General features: G+C 33.9%; 1 protein-coding gene across 1 annotated transcript in view; it reads left to right on the top strand.

Annotated features, from left to right (window-relative positions):
• Window positions 1–14,973, top strand: part of CPNE8 (copine 8) — a 191,716-nt gene that overhangs the window by 65,495 nt on the left and 111,248 nt on the right. The window contains exon 7 of the mRNA XM_036251304.1: window positions 10,887–10,950. Coding sequence (XP_036107197.1) covers window positions 10,887–10,950 — 64 coding nt within the window. The remainder of the gene's footprint in view (window positions 1–10,886; window positions 10,951–14,973) is intronic.

The following is a 14,973-nucleotide window of genomic DNA, read 5'->3' as shown; positions in this document are numbered from 1 at the left end:
CATAGGATTCAGGAATGAAGCCCTGTGGGTGCTGAAGTTCAATGAAAGAAATGTGGGGAGGGGAACAAACCAGAAAGGAAGCTTGGAAATAGGGCCGAAGACTGAAATACAAGAATAGGGCTTGAGGGGGACTTGAGGCTGAGTCTTACAGGGTTGGCTTAAAGATCTGAGTCAGATGTGGCCTTATTCTGAAAGCTATGCTATGGCCACAGTGCCTGTAGAGATCAGGAGCCACTGTGAGCAGAAAGAGGAGGAGGAAGGACAGGAGAATGATTAGTTTTGAAGGTGAGAAACATACAAATTTACTATAAAACAGTGCATAACTTCACTGTGCAACCTTTGCTATTTCTTACAACAACCTTTTCAAAAACTGTTATTCATATGCGTCCAATGAGGAAACTGGAGCTCAGAAATTTAAAACAATTTGCTCAAATTATATATCGAACAAATTATGAAACCCAGGTCTGATTGGTCTCAAAAACTATGTACTATCAACCCCATCACAATGGTTGTTTATTTATCTCTAGATTAAATGCCTCATATTACAAATGTGACCCACAGAACGTGTGCTGAGGCGCTCTCTGCCCTTTGATTACTGAGAAGACAGCAATAACCCTAGAAGTGAGGGGAAGTATGCTTTCTAATCCCCAGTCTCTACTCCAGGGGGATTGTAGCCACTTGTTTTGTGTTCAACTAAGATGAAAGTAGTCTTTTCTCAGAGACAACACAGTCTAAGTAGGAAGATGATTGCACAGAAATTAAATAAATCTATATCTAGTTTTGGGAAGAAGTAAATAAGCATATTTTTTCCCCCTGATCTTCTAGAAAACCATTATTTTGAATCACAGTATGCTGACAAGTAAACTGCCCAATGTTCTTATCATTCCTGGTCATTTCTTCCATTTGGTAACGCACGATGACTTGCCTTCATTTCTAAAAGCACTGCTTTCTTCCCTTCCAGAGTTCAGGAAGGACTTTCCGACATATATTTCCAGTTAATGTATTCATTTTTTACTATATAAATAAGTCATTTCTAGCTAACTGAATTGTTAGCATCTCCCAGCACTGTTGTAAAGGTCTTTCGCCCTGCCTTTCATACTATTTTTTGTTTGTTTATTTTAAATTTCCTATTTTTTTAAATTTTATTAATCCTCGCCCAAGGGTACATTTTCATTGATTTTTTTTAGAGAGAAGAAGGCAGAGAGAGAGAAGGAGAGAGAGAGAGAGAGAGACTTACATGAGAAACATTGATCAGTTGCCTCCGATGTGCTCCCTGATCAGCAATGAAACCTGTAACCTAGGAATTTGCCCTGACTGGGAATCAAACCCACAACCTTTTGGTATATGGGACGATACTCCAATCAACTGAACCACCTGGCCAGGACTCTATCCACCTGGCCAGGTCTTTGGGGAAAAAAATGAAATGAATACACAGTAGATATTCCTGCTCTGTTCTTATTAATTCTTCTCTGAACTGTGATGCACGTGGGTTCCACAGCATGCTGGAGCAAACCACCTGGACAGTCTTGTACAATTCAGTCTGGAGGCTGATACTTTTCCCATCCCTTTCTTCATATAACAATTGTGAATAAACTTAAAAAAGAAAGTATTATATCCTTTGCATTATAGAGAACTGTTGTTATGTTTTGCAAACAGTAACAATTTAATAATGTTTTTTCAACTGAGTTTTCAGCAGAATAGTCACATTTATATGGTTTTTCTTTTTTGTTAAGTACACTAGATGTCTTGCCTGCACATTATAACTTTGTGTTTCAGTTTCCCAGGACTCGGGACAGAATTTTTAGATTATAGTCTCATTACTACACATGTATTTTACTACATTACAAATGCAAAGGATATTTTTAGTAATATTAGCAAACTAATGTTTCTGTAGATGGATAGATCTAGTTTATCACTGGTAAAGTAATTTAGAATTAGGATCACACCATTCTTGTCAAAAATTACTTTTAAAGGAAATCGCAATCTCCAGAGATTATGAGCAGTTTACTTTGTTTTTGATAACTGAAAAATTGTGTATCAAATCATTGATTGTATTCATGCTTCTGTACCATGTCAAGAACCATCTTGCTTTCCTTATTGTTAGCACTCTAACAATAAAATGGGATCACATTTTATTTAAGTCTAATTTAAAAAATTATAGGGTAACAGATGAATTTCTTGATGAGCCTGGCGCTTCAAACTTTAAGTAAAAGTTGCAATTCCAGTTTTCTGGCATATAACATATTTTCACAGTGAATATAGTGTGTTTTCTTTTGTGATAACTGATTTGGTAGAATCTTATAAATGACATGTTACTATTGTAGGCTTACAACGTATTGTATAGAAAGATAAGTGCATTAGATTTAAATTGAATGAAAAATTAGTTTTGAAAAACTACTTGCATGGAGCTTTTATTTTTGCCTTTGGAAATGACATAATTTCCTCAGGTAATTAGATCTCAAAAGAAAACTAATATACTAAATGTATGAGTTCCTTTTTCCTTGAAAATGAGTGTTAGAGTTTTCAATTATTGGGCTATTTATGTGGTAACCCTGATGGCTACTAGGAGCTAATGAGTGGGTAGCATTTACAGTGTGGACACTCTGGACAAAGGGATGATTCACATTCTGAGTGGGACGAAGTGGGACACGCAAGATTTTTTTTTTATCCTCACCCGAGGACATTTTTCCATTTTTTGTTCAGATAGAGTGGGAGGGAGAGAGAGGAAAAGAGAGAGAGAGAGAGAGAAACATCAATGTGAAAGGGACACATCGAGTGGCTGCCACCCACACAACCAACCAGGGCCGGGGACAAACTGCAACCAAGGTACATGCCCTTAGCGGGAACCGAACCCAGGTCTCTCTGGACTGCAGGCCGATGCTCTAACCACTGAGCCAAACCAGCCAGGGCTGGACATGCAAGATTTTATCACACTGCTCAGAATTGCACGCAATTTAAAATTCATGAATTGTTTACCCCTGGTATTTTTTATTTAATATTTTTGACTGTGGTTGACAGAAGGTAACTGAAGCCACAGAAAGCAAAACCATGGATAAGGGGTAGGAGACCACTGCAAGCTTCAAGCTGTCTATCACATCTTTTCCTCTCCTCACTCCCAGACTTTTACTTTACAACCGTACCTTTTACTTTCAGAGAAAATAACCATAAGGAATAGCCAAACTAACAAGTTGCTGTTGGTTATTTGATGCTCTGTCTGCCTTTCATGCTGCAATACCCCAGGACTCAGAAGTTTATTCCTAGGCATATAGTAAGGAAATAAAAAATAATTTTTATTCTGTCATTGCTTATATAGAAAACCTAAAAACTACAAAAAAAATTATACCAACTTAATATTAGGTGACTCTGTAATTGATAAAATGGATTGCCACACAGCAATGGAAAATGAATAAACTACAGTAAAACACAAAAAGTTTCATCAATTTGATATTTTCTTTATTGTGTGTTTGGTAAACAGAAATTCTAAAATTTAATGTCAAGTTTTACATTGTTTTCTTTTTCATTTGTATTTTTTACAGTTCTAAGGAAATTCTTAATTTTTCTAAAGTTACATTTTCTTCTAAAAATTATATACTTTTGCTTCCTGCTTTTAAGTTTTAGATTTTTGAAATATTATACAATATTTTATTCTTAGAATAATCTTAATTGATCATTGTATTATCAATTGCATAATAATTGGTTTGTTTAATTTTATTTACCTTCTTTAGCATTGTAAGTGCATAGTTCAGTAGTTGTAAGTGTATTCATATTGCTGTATAACCGATCTCCAGAATGTTTCATCTTGCAAAACTGAAATTCTATACCCATTAAACAACTTCTCTTTTCCTTCTGCTTCAGCCACTGGTAACCACCATTCTACTTTCTGTTTGTACAAATTTGACTACTTTAAGTACTTCATAAAAGTGGAATTAAATAGCATTTGCCCTTATGTGATTGGCTTATTTCACTTAGCATAATGTCCTCAAGGATCATTCATTTGTAGTCTTTGACAGAATTTGCTTCCTTTTAAGAACAAATAAAATTTCATTATATATATATATATAATATCTATCTATCTATCTATCTATCTGTCTATCTATCTATCTATCTATCTATCATCTATCTATCTATCTATCTATCTATCTATCTATCTATCTATCTATCATCTATATCTACATAGATATAGATATCACATTTGTTTATCCATTCATCCACTGATGGACATTTGGATTGCTTCTACATGTTGACTTTTGAGAATAGTGCTACTATAAACATGGGTATACAAATATCTCTTTGACACTTGGCTTTCAGTTCCTTTGGATATATAACCATAAACAGGATTGCTGGATCATATAGCTGTTCTACTTTTAATATTTTGGGGAGCCTTCATACTGTTTTCCATAGTGGCTGCACCATTTTAAAATCTTACCAATAGTGCACAAAGGTTCCAATTTTTGCATATGCTCAGCAACACTTGTTATTTTCTGTTTTGTTTTGTTTTTATGGCAGCTATCATAATAGATTTGAGTTGATGTCTCATTGAGGTTTTTTTTTTTTTTTTTTATCCTCACCCGAGGACATTTTTCCATTTTTTGTACAGACAGAGCGGGAGGGAGAGAGAGGAAAAGAGAGAGAGAGAGAAACATTGATGTGAAGGGACACATCGAGTGGCTGCCACCGCACGACCAACCAGGGCCGGGGACAAACTGCAACCGAAGTACGTGCCCTTAGCAGGGAACCGAACCCGGGTCTCTCCGGACCGCAGGCCGACGCTCTAACCGCTGAGCCAAACCGGCCAGGGCTCATTGAGGTTTTTGATTTGCATTTTTCTGATGATTAGGAATGTTTTTATATACTTGTTGGCCAGGCCATTTGTATATCATCTTTGAAGAAATTTCTATTCAAGTCTTTTGCCCATTTTTTAATGAAGCTATAAGATATCTTTTTTTCCATTGAGTTTTGAAGGTTCTTTATGTATAGTAACTTATATCAGATATTCTGGATATTAATCCTTTATAAGATATATGATTTGTAAATACATCCTCCCATTTAATAGGTTGCCTTTTCACTCCCTTTATGTGTTCTGTGAGGCACAAAAGTTTTAACATTTGATGTTGTCCCATTTGTCTATTTTTTCTTCAGGTAGAGTGGGAGGGAGAGAGAGGAAGAGAGAGAGAGAAACGTCGATGTGAAAGGGACACATCGAGTGGTTGCCACCAGCACGACCAACCAGGGCCAGGGACAAACTGCAACCAAGGTACGCGCCCTTAGTGGGAACTGAACCCGGGTCTCTCTAAACTGCAGGCTGATGCTGTAACCGCTGAGCCCAACTGCCAGGGCTATTTTTTTCTGTGCTTTTGATATCATATTCAAGAAACCAGTCAAGATCAATGTCATTAATTTTTCTTGCTGTATTTTCTACTAGAAATTTATAGTTTCAGGTCTTCCATTTAAGTTGATTTAGAGTTGATTTTTATGTGTGGTGTAAAATAAAAGTCTAATTTTATTCTTTTTATATGGATATACAGTTTCCTCACACCATTTGTTGAAGAGACTGTATTTTCCTCATTGAATGGTGTTGGAATTTTTGTTGAAGATAATTTAACCATGCATGTCGGGTTTCATTCCTGGGCACTCTATTTTATTTCATAGACCTATTTGTCTGTCTTAGTGCCAGCACCACAAATTTTTAATTACCGTAGCTCCTTTGCAATATGTTTTAAAATCAGGAAGTGTGAGTCTTCCAACTTTGTTCTTTTTCAAGATTGTTTTGCCAACTTGAGGTAACCTTGAAATTTCATAGAATTTCATTTTTTTCTATATATCTCTGCAAACAATGCCACTAGGGTTTTAATAGGGATTATGTTGAATCCGTAGATTCCTTTGGGTAGTATGGACATCTGAACAGTATGAAGGCTTGCAATCCACGAACACAGGATGTCTTTCCATATACTTGTGTCTTCAATACTTAAAACAATTTTTTTCTTTATTGATATTAGACAGAGAGAGGAGGGTAGAAGGAGAGAGAGATAGAAATATCGATGAGAGAGAACATCAACTGGCCGCCTCCTGCATGCCCCCATTGAGGTTGGGCCCACAACCTGGGCATGTGCCCTGACCAGGAATCAAACCGGTGACCTCTTAGTGATGGGTCAATGCTTAACCACTGAGCCACACCAGCTGGGCATGTCTTCAATACTTAATAGTTTTCAGTTTAAGTCTTCTACTTTCTTATTTAGGTTTATTCCTAAGTATTATATTTTTATGCTATTTTAAGTGAAATTATTTTCTTAACTTCGTTTTTGGATTACTCATTATTAGTATATAGAAACACACTGATTTTAGTATGTTGATTTTGTATCCTGCAACTTTGTTGAATTTGTTTTCTAATACGGTAACTTTAGAGCTTTCTACATATAAGATTATGTCTTCTGCAAACAAATAATTTTATGTCTTTTTTTCCAATTTGGATGCTTTTTAATTATTTTTCTTACCTAATTACTCTGGTTAGTACTCCTAGTATGGTGTTGAATAGAAGTAGAGAAGGTGGGCATCTTGCCTTGCTAATGACCTTAGGGGGAAAACTTTTAGTCTTTCATCACTGAGTATGAGATTAGCTGTGGCCTTTTCATATATGGCTATTATACTGACGTGATTTCTTCTAGTCTTTGTTGAGTGTTTTTATCACGAAAGAATGTTTAATTTTGTCAGATGTTTTTTCTCTACCAATTGAGTTGATTACATGGTTGGTTATTGTCCTCCATTCCGTTAATGTGGTGTATTAAATTGATTTTAATATGTTGAGTCATCCTTGCATTTCAGAAATAAATCCACTTGGTCATGGTATATAATCCTTTAATGTGTTGTAGTTCTTAGTTTGCAAGTATTTTGTTTAGGATTTTTACATTATTGTTCTTCAGGGATATTGGTCTATAGTTTTGTTTTGTTTTTTTCTTATGGTGACTTTGTCTGGCTTTGGTATCAGGGTAATGCTGGCCTCATAGAATAAACTTGGAAATGTTCCCCCTCCTCTTCAAATTATTGGAAAAATTCTAGGAAAATTGATGTTAATTTTATTAGGTCCTTGGCTTTACTATGTTAAGAAATGTTTGATTACTGATTTAATTTCCTTTACTAGTTATTGGCCTATTCAGATTTTTTATTTCTTCATGATTTAGTTGTGTAGATTGTGTGTTTCTAGAAATGAATTATTTCTTTTAGGTTATCCAGTTTGTTGGCCTATAATTGTGTGTAATATTTTCTAATAATCTTTTTTTTATATCTGCAGCATTGATTGTAATATCCCCCTTTTCATTTATGATTATATTTATTTGAATGTTTGCCTATTTTTTCTTTTTCTACATAAGGGTCTGTAAATATTGTTGACCTTTTAAAAAAAACAGCTCTTAGGTTTGTTGATTTTTGTACTTTTTCTCTATCCTCTATTCTCCTTATCTCTACTGTTTATTTCCTTCCTTCTTCTATCTTTGAGTTTAGTTTGTTCTTGTTTTTTGTTCTTTGAGTGTATAAAGCTAGGTTGCTGATTTGTAGTCTTTCTTAATATATGAATTTACAACTATGAACTTTGCTCTTGGCACTGCTTTCACTGCATCCCATTTGTTTTGGTGTGTGTCTTTATTGTCATTTGTTTCATTAGATAATTCTAATTATCTAATTCATTAGATAATTTCTAAATTCCCATGTGACTTTTTCTTTGATCCATTATTTGTTTAAGAGTGTATGTTCAATTTCTACATATTTGTGCATTTTCTAATTTTTCTATCACTATTGATTGCTAATTTTATTTTACTGTTATTGGAAAATGTACTTGGTATAATGTCAAGCTTTTTAAATTTGTTATGACTTGCATTGTGGCCTAACATGTGGTCTCTCCTGGGGAATGTTTCATATGCTCTTGAGAAGAATATATATTTTTGTTGTTGGATGGAATGAACTGTATATATCTGTTGGGTTCAATTAGGTTATAGTGTTGTTCAAGTCTTCTATTTTCTTATTGATGTTTTATCCAGTGTCCTACCATCGTTGAAAGTGGAGTATTGAAGTTTCCTACTATTGTTGTGTTGGTGTTGTATTAGCTTTTATTAACCCACAGCTGAATTTTTGTTTAATATCCAACTCTTTGTGCTGCATTATGGATAATTTATTTACATTCATCTTTTAGTTCACTAATTCTGTCTTGTCTATTCTGTAGTTAACTTCACCCACTGAGTTTTCTATTTCTATTTCTAATATTATTTCTAGAAGTTCTATATTTGTTTTTTCTCCAAATATTCTTGATTGTTTTTAAGAATTTGATAGTTACTCAGATTTTCATTTTTCTCTTTAAAATTTAGTTATGTAATTCATCTTTACATTCTGTATGGTTTGCATAATATTTGCAGTATTCTAAGTCTATGTTTGATTCTGCAGTCTGTTATTTCTGGAGACTCTAACACATGGTACATTTTTCCTTTAGTGTTTTGTAAACTGCATATATATATATATATATATATATATAGTTTTTAACTTTTAATGTGAGAATATTTTGAGATATAGTTTGAAGGCAAACTCTTTCAGAGAGGTTTTACATTTACTGGGCACTTATGGTCACTTGTATTTACTAAATTTTTGGCTAGAAGCTTTTGTACCTACCAAAGAGTAGAAATTAGGGCAGCAAGCCTGGTTAAGGTCTGAATTATTAAGAGTCATATTTTTCTCTTTTATTTATCACCAAGTTTTAAGACAGGGCTTCATTTTGTAAGCCCTTCTAAAGGGGGTGTTTATATCAAATCCATGCTAAAATCAATCAATCAATATAGTAATTATGATTGAAGTTTTATGCTGTGAGTTTGCCTTTTATTGAATTAATCACCTTGTGAGTCTCCCCCATATTTTTTTTATGTCTTTTGTCTTTATGCCCTAAGCAGCCATAAAACCAAAGCGCAAGATAAAGCGCTCCAGGGTTCACCTCTGCTTATCTTTCTGGCTTTCTATCTTCAACTTCTGATTGGTTCTTACTTGGTCATCAGAGCATTTATAAAGACATTTTGCAAACTTTGTTCAGAATTTCAAAGTATTTTCAGGTAGATGTTCAGTTGAGGTGTTTAGTTTGCCATAATGCTGAAAATATAAATCTTGTGATTTACACATAGAAAGAAGGAAAAAAAGGTACAACTGGATTAGAAAAGTTAACTTAGAAATAATGCATATAATATTGTATGAAAAAAATGTACAAGGATAAATGAATTGATCTCTTAGTTATATATAAAGACCTGGAGAAAATAGAAGGTCCTGACATTTACAGTTTCCCTAGTGGTGAGTAAGAGAGAGAGGAAATAGGATTTTGTGATAGGCAGTTTCCTAAACAAGCTGGCATTTTTAGCTCAAGACAGAGTGGTGCTCTCCAGAAGAAATTTTAGAAAAGAAAGAAAGAAAGAAAGAAAGAAAGAAAGAAAGAAAGAAAGAAAGAAAGAAAGAAAGAAAGAAAGAAAGAGAGAGAGAGAGAGAGAGAGAGAGAGAGAGAGAGAGGGAGGGAGGGAGGGAGGGAGGGAGGGAGAAAGAAATTGATATATTCACAACTGAGAATATTTTAACATTTTATTCTTATACCTTGTTCCCAGTCAAGATACCAAGACTCTAATCCCTTTATATGTGGAGAATAAGGGGCTATGTAGTTTTTGCATACATGCTGGTACAAATAAAACTATCAGGGATTAATTATATTTTTGAGGGCAAAAACACTCATTGGGCTCTAATTTCACATATTTATTTCCCAGAACAAACAGAAGAGTTAAATTAAACTCTGGTTTGTGAGAGGACAAAAGAAGCAGGAAATATACCTTTAAAGCAAACATTACTCTTTGGAAGAGTCTCATGGATCTGTCTCTTATGTAAAGCAGGGAACCATCCACACACCTTGCATTTTCCCAGTGGACTTTACTCTTACTGTCAGCTTGAAGCTATGTGAGCATAAATATATCAGAGACACGTAAAAAGAAAATTGAATAGGAGTTTCACTTTGCTTAACTGTGCTTGTGTTATACATTTATATATATATGTGTGTGTGTGTGTGTGTGTGTGTATATATATATATATATATATATATATATATATATATATATATAACCACCTACTATGTATAGATATTTAGCTCTGTTGGTTTACAAGAGTTTTATGTCATGAGTTTTGCTTCTTTGTAGCTTATAATCAACTTGAGAAAACAAAGGATAAAATTATGTGATTGTAACAATTTAGGAATAATTAGATGCTTAATCCGTAAATGCAATAGGGGTACAGAGAAGGCTGAGCTTTGTGTGAGGTTGACTGGATTAAGGTTTCCTAGAACAAATGGAACTTCATCTGGGAATATGGAAAGTTTGAGGCAGGATAGGGAAAGGTTAACAAACACTCTATGGTACGTCAGGGCATGGGAATGGCAGAAAGAAGTAAGTGCAAATGAGTAACCATGTTGGTGAAAGGGGAAAGAAATATGAAAACCAAGATTAGTAATAGGTTTTAATCACATAATAAAAATCTTAGAAACCATGGGAGAAAGTTTTATTATATTACAGATATTTTATTATTGATGTTTATTCTATTACAGATATTATATTATCAATATTTCTTATATTATAGATTTATTATATTATAGACAATATGAAGCTATTGAAGATTCTCGGGCAGAGGACTGACAGGTTGAATGTGATCAGAGTTTAGCTTCCTCAGGACATGTGGGTGTATAGAATAAACTCAGCATTGGAACTAGAGCTATAATTTGTTAGGAAAGAGCCCACCTGATAGTAACTGTCTTCATTTGTTAATGCAAAAATTACATATAGAATATTATAAATATAAAATATTAATACATATAAATATACTTTTTGTTTTAGAGGAATTCCAGGAAAGAAATGTGGTACTATCATACTTACAGCAGAGGAATTAAACTGTTGCAGGGTAAGTAAAGATTATTTTGGTTTAAATAGTTTTTCCAATGCTTCTTTAAAATGTATTTTTGAAACTCTACATGATTAATTCTTGAGTAATTTTAGCAAAATATAACTGAAACTATGTGTAAATAATTCTATAACTCATAAAATATCACTTTAGATACTTAGTACTTTAAGCAGAGAGACTACATTCCATAGTCCAAAAAAAGATAGTTATTTTAATAGCCTTTTTTTGAATAGAAAATTTCCAAATAAAACCTAATGTCATTATCATTTGGGAGGGGGCATCTAAATAAGAAATTGTCAGTTGTCATCGCAAAAATTTTGAAGATTTATGTGTGGGTTTGAAGGAATCTTTCTAGTCATTTGAGTTTTCCCTTTTGCATAAAATATCTGTTTTTCCATATTTCTAATTGAATTAATTCAGTGTATATATAGTCCCACCTTTTGTTAGCTTGGTAAGTCCACATTTGAAGGAAGAATCAGCTACCTTTCCAACTAGGAACATGATGATGTGAAGTGCATAGTCAATATTTTTAGAAAACTGCTATCTTTAGTCGTGATTTGCTGATACAGCCATTGACTCATGCTCAATGATTTCATTGTCATCAAGATGAGCTGATAGTATGACACTCCACACCAGAAGTAATGATTGCCCTCTGAATCAGAAGTCAGCATTGTTTAGTGTGGCCCAGTGTGGCCCTGGGAATTGTTATTTCTGGAGAAGAGAAATTATGTCTCACTGCTCCTTATTTACAATGTTTGCTTCATGGTTTTAGGAACAGGAGCTCCCTAAAAGTACAAAAACTTAATGCTTTGACATTGGCCATAGTTTTCTTACAGAGAACTATTATTTATTATTTGAGTTTTTAACTTTAATCTCCAGAGTTTTCTTTTAAAAAATAATCACTATAGCTTTCTGGCAATATGGTCAGAAAAGCATTATATTACTTGCCAGCAAGTGATGGAAACTGAGTATTCCAATTGATTATATCCTTTGGGATTCTGGGGGTTGGGGTAGCAAAATAACAAAAGGAAAGTATAAGACACTTGTGTATGGTCAGGTTACATCTTATATTTCTTCTAAAACTTCCATGTAAATGAAATGAATGAAGTGAAGTCTGTTATATAGTGATCTAGAGGCATTTTTACCACTTTCTACCACTAAAGCTTTAAGAACATCTGGAATTATCTTTCAATAAGCAAACACATTTTTCATATTTAGAAATTATGGATCTGATACTTTAAAAATATTGTTTAGAATCTTGCTCTAACTTCTGACTGATATATATATATTCTGTGTTCTGATTCTTAGCTACAGCCTTATTGATAATCAACATCATTATTGATATGTATAAACCTTGAAATAATATTTCATAACTGCTTGTATAATAGAAGGAACAAATATATTCAAAGTAATGTTCATATAACTATGAACATTTCAGAGGAGACAATGCCTTTTAATTTACATTTTAGGGTATTTTAAAAGTATTTAGAATTTTGAATGGAATCATATTATTTCACATCTCACACTGTATGAATTGACTTCTTTCCCCCCTTCAGAATACATTGTCAGTCGTCAAATTCAGGATAAGCTCAGGAGGCAGGACTCCTGGATTTCAGTCTTCTCTCTTTCATAGATGAGTGAGGTTATGGTCTTGGAGCTTTCATTTCTGCGTTTGTAAAATGCTGATATTCTTTTCTTTTAATTTAATTAAAATTTTTCAATTACAGTTTACATTTAATATTATTCTGTATTAGTTTCAGATGTACAGCAAAGTGGTTAGAAATGTTGATACCTCCCCCAGATGGTTCCTCTGCAGAAAAAAAAAAAAAAGGCATCATTAGAGCGATGTGTAAATCATCATAGCTTACAAGTAGCTTGAAATTATCTACAAAGAATATTTTTTCATTCTGATTGAATGATTCAACAATATTGTACAAATGTGCTGGTCTCAGAAATGCATGCTTGGAATACCATGGTGAGAAAACAATAACAAGCAACCTTGAGCCTTGTCTTTAGTGAACACAGTTAGAGGGAAATACAGACACTAATCAGATGACTGTGCAAGTAAATATGTCATGATAAGAATTGCATAAAGGGTGAGGAAAAGGGAGAAGTCAGAAAGAGCTCCTTGATTACTTGGGTGGATGATGAGCCACTAATTGAGCTGGGAAAAGTGTAGGACAAACAAGTTATATTTGAACTTGTTAGAAGTGCCTGTGAAACATTCAAGTGGATTTCTTCAATAGGAGGTTTTTATACTGGTGTGGAGTATTGAAGAAAGGTTTGAAAATTCTCTCAGGTGGCATTAAGCACAAGAGATTTAAAAAACAACAACAACAAAAAAAAAAACCTTTGTTTGGCTGGTGTGGCTCAGTGGTTGAGCATCAATCCAAACACCAAGAGGTCGCCAGTTCAATTCCTAGTCAAGACACATGCCCAGGTTGTAGGCCTGATCCCCACTGGGGAACATGCAGGAGCAGACAATCGATGTTCTCTCTCATCACTGTTTCTATCTCTCTCTCCCTCTCACTTCCTCTCTCTTTAAAATCAATAAAAAAATAAAATTAAAAAAAACAAAGAACCTTTGCAATGATGCCTGTATATTTCTGAAAATAAGTAAATGCTTGATTTTTCCCTTAGAAATTAGTTATCTTTTATGCTTGTTGCAGTTGAAATCCCTGCTATGATATTAACCTGAGTAATAGCAAAATACATTTTTCCTAAATTTATATAATTTGGTACATTGAAAGAAATATTTTGAATTGGTTGTTCATTTTTACAAGCCTTAAGGAATATAATTTGAAAAATCATACCCTGGTATTATGTTTACTAATGATCATAATAAAATTTGTTTTTTAATAATATTTGAAAAATTTTAAAATTTAATTCACAATCAATTTGAAATATACACATTTTATTAATCTATTAATACATTTTAAGTATATCAGGATTTTTGGGGGGAGTTTGTGTTTTGATTCAGGTATTTTGGGAGAATGTCTTCTATGGATTGTTGTTTTGTTTTTTGTTTTTCCCTTGTGGCAAGAACAGTGTTCTTGTCCCATGTTTTTAGAAAACCACTTTCACCCAATGGCATTTAAGGTATATGAAGATGAAAGGGCATTCAAAACAAATAAACAAACAAACAGAGTCAGCCCTTTCTTCTCAATTGACCTTGATTTTATAGTTTGATCATCCAGGTGATTCACTGCTTCCTTAATGGATAGAGTATACAATTTTTATCTTTAAACCTTAGATTTGAAAAGTGATCATGGTTGAGAAGCTTGAGTTATTAATGTTATATTGTTCTTGCCGGTATTCCCCTTATCATTTTCTTTCTTCTTTCTTTCTTTCTTTCTTTCTTTCTTTCTTTCTTTCTTTCTTTCTTTCTTTCTTTCTTTCTTTCTTTCTTTCTTTCTTTCTTTCTTTCTTTCATTTGTTACAGATGTTTCTCCTTTTTTACCCCATTGGCACCCCCCTCCTCACCCCACCCTCGCCCCGTCCCCGGCTTTGTTGTCCATGTCCATTGGTCATGCATACATGCATATAAGTTCTGTGGTTTATCTCTTCCCACCCCCCCAACCCCCCTCTTTTGAGGGATGTCAGTCTGTGCCCTACTTCCATGTTTCTGAGTCTACCATATTCCTCAGACTGTTATGTTCATTGTATTCTGTATATAAGTGAGATCATGTGGTATTTGTCTTTTTCTGCTTGGCTTATTTCACTTAGGATAATACTTTCCAGGTCCCTCCATGTCGTCTCAAAGGATAAGAGATCTTTCTTTCTTACAGCTGCATAGTACTCCATTGTGTATATGTACCACAGCTTTTTTATCCATTCGTCTACTGATGGACACTGGGCTGTTTCCAGATCTTAACTATTGTAAATAGTGCTGCTATGAACATGGGGGTACATATATTCTTCTTGATAGGTGTTTCAGGCTTCTTAGGGTATATTCCTAGAAGCGGGATCACTGGATCAAATGGCAATTCAATTTTTAATTTTTTGAGGTTACACCATATTGTT

The sequence above is a fragment of the Molossus molossus genome, unplaced genomic scaffold (assembly GCF_014108415.1).
Source record: "Molossus molossus isolate mMolMol1 unplaced genomic scaffold, mMolMol1.p scaffold_m16_p_10, whole genome shotgun sequence".
NCBI classification, from domain to species: Eukaryota; Metazoa; Chordata; class Mammalia; order Chiroptera; family Molossidae; genus Molossus; species Molossus molossus.
Note: the sequence above shows the minus strand (reverse complement) of the source record. Positions and strands in the feature narration are given on the sequence as shown.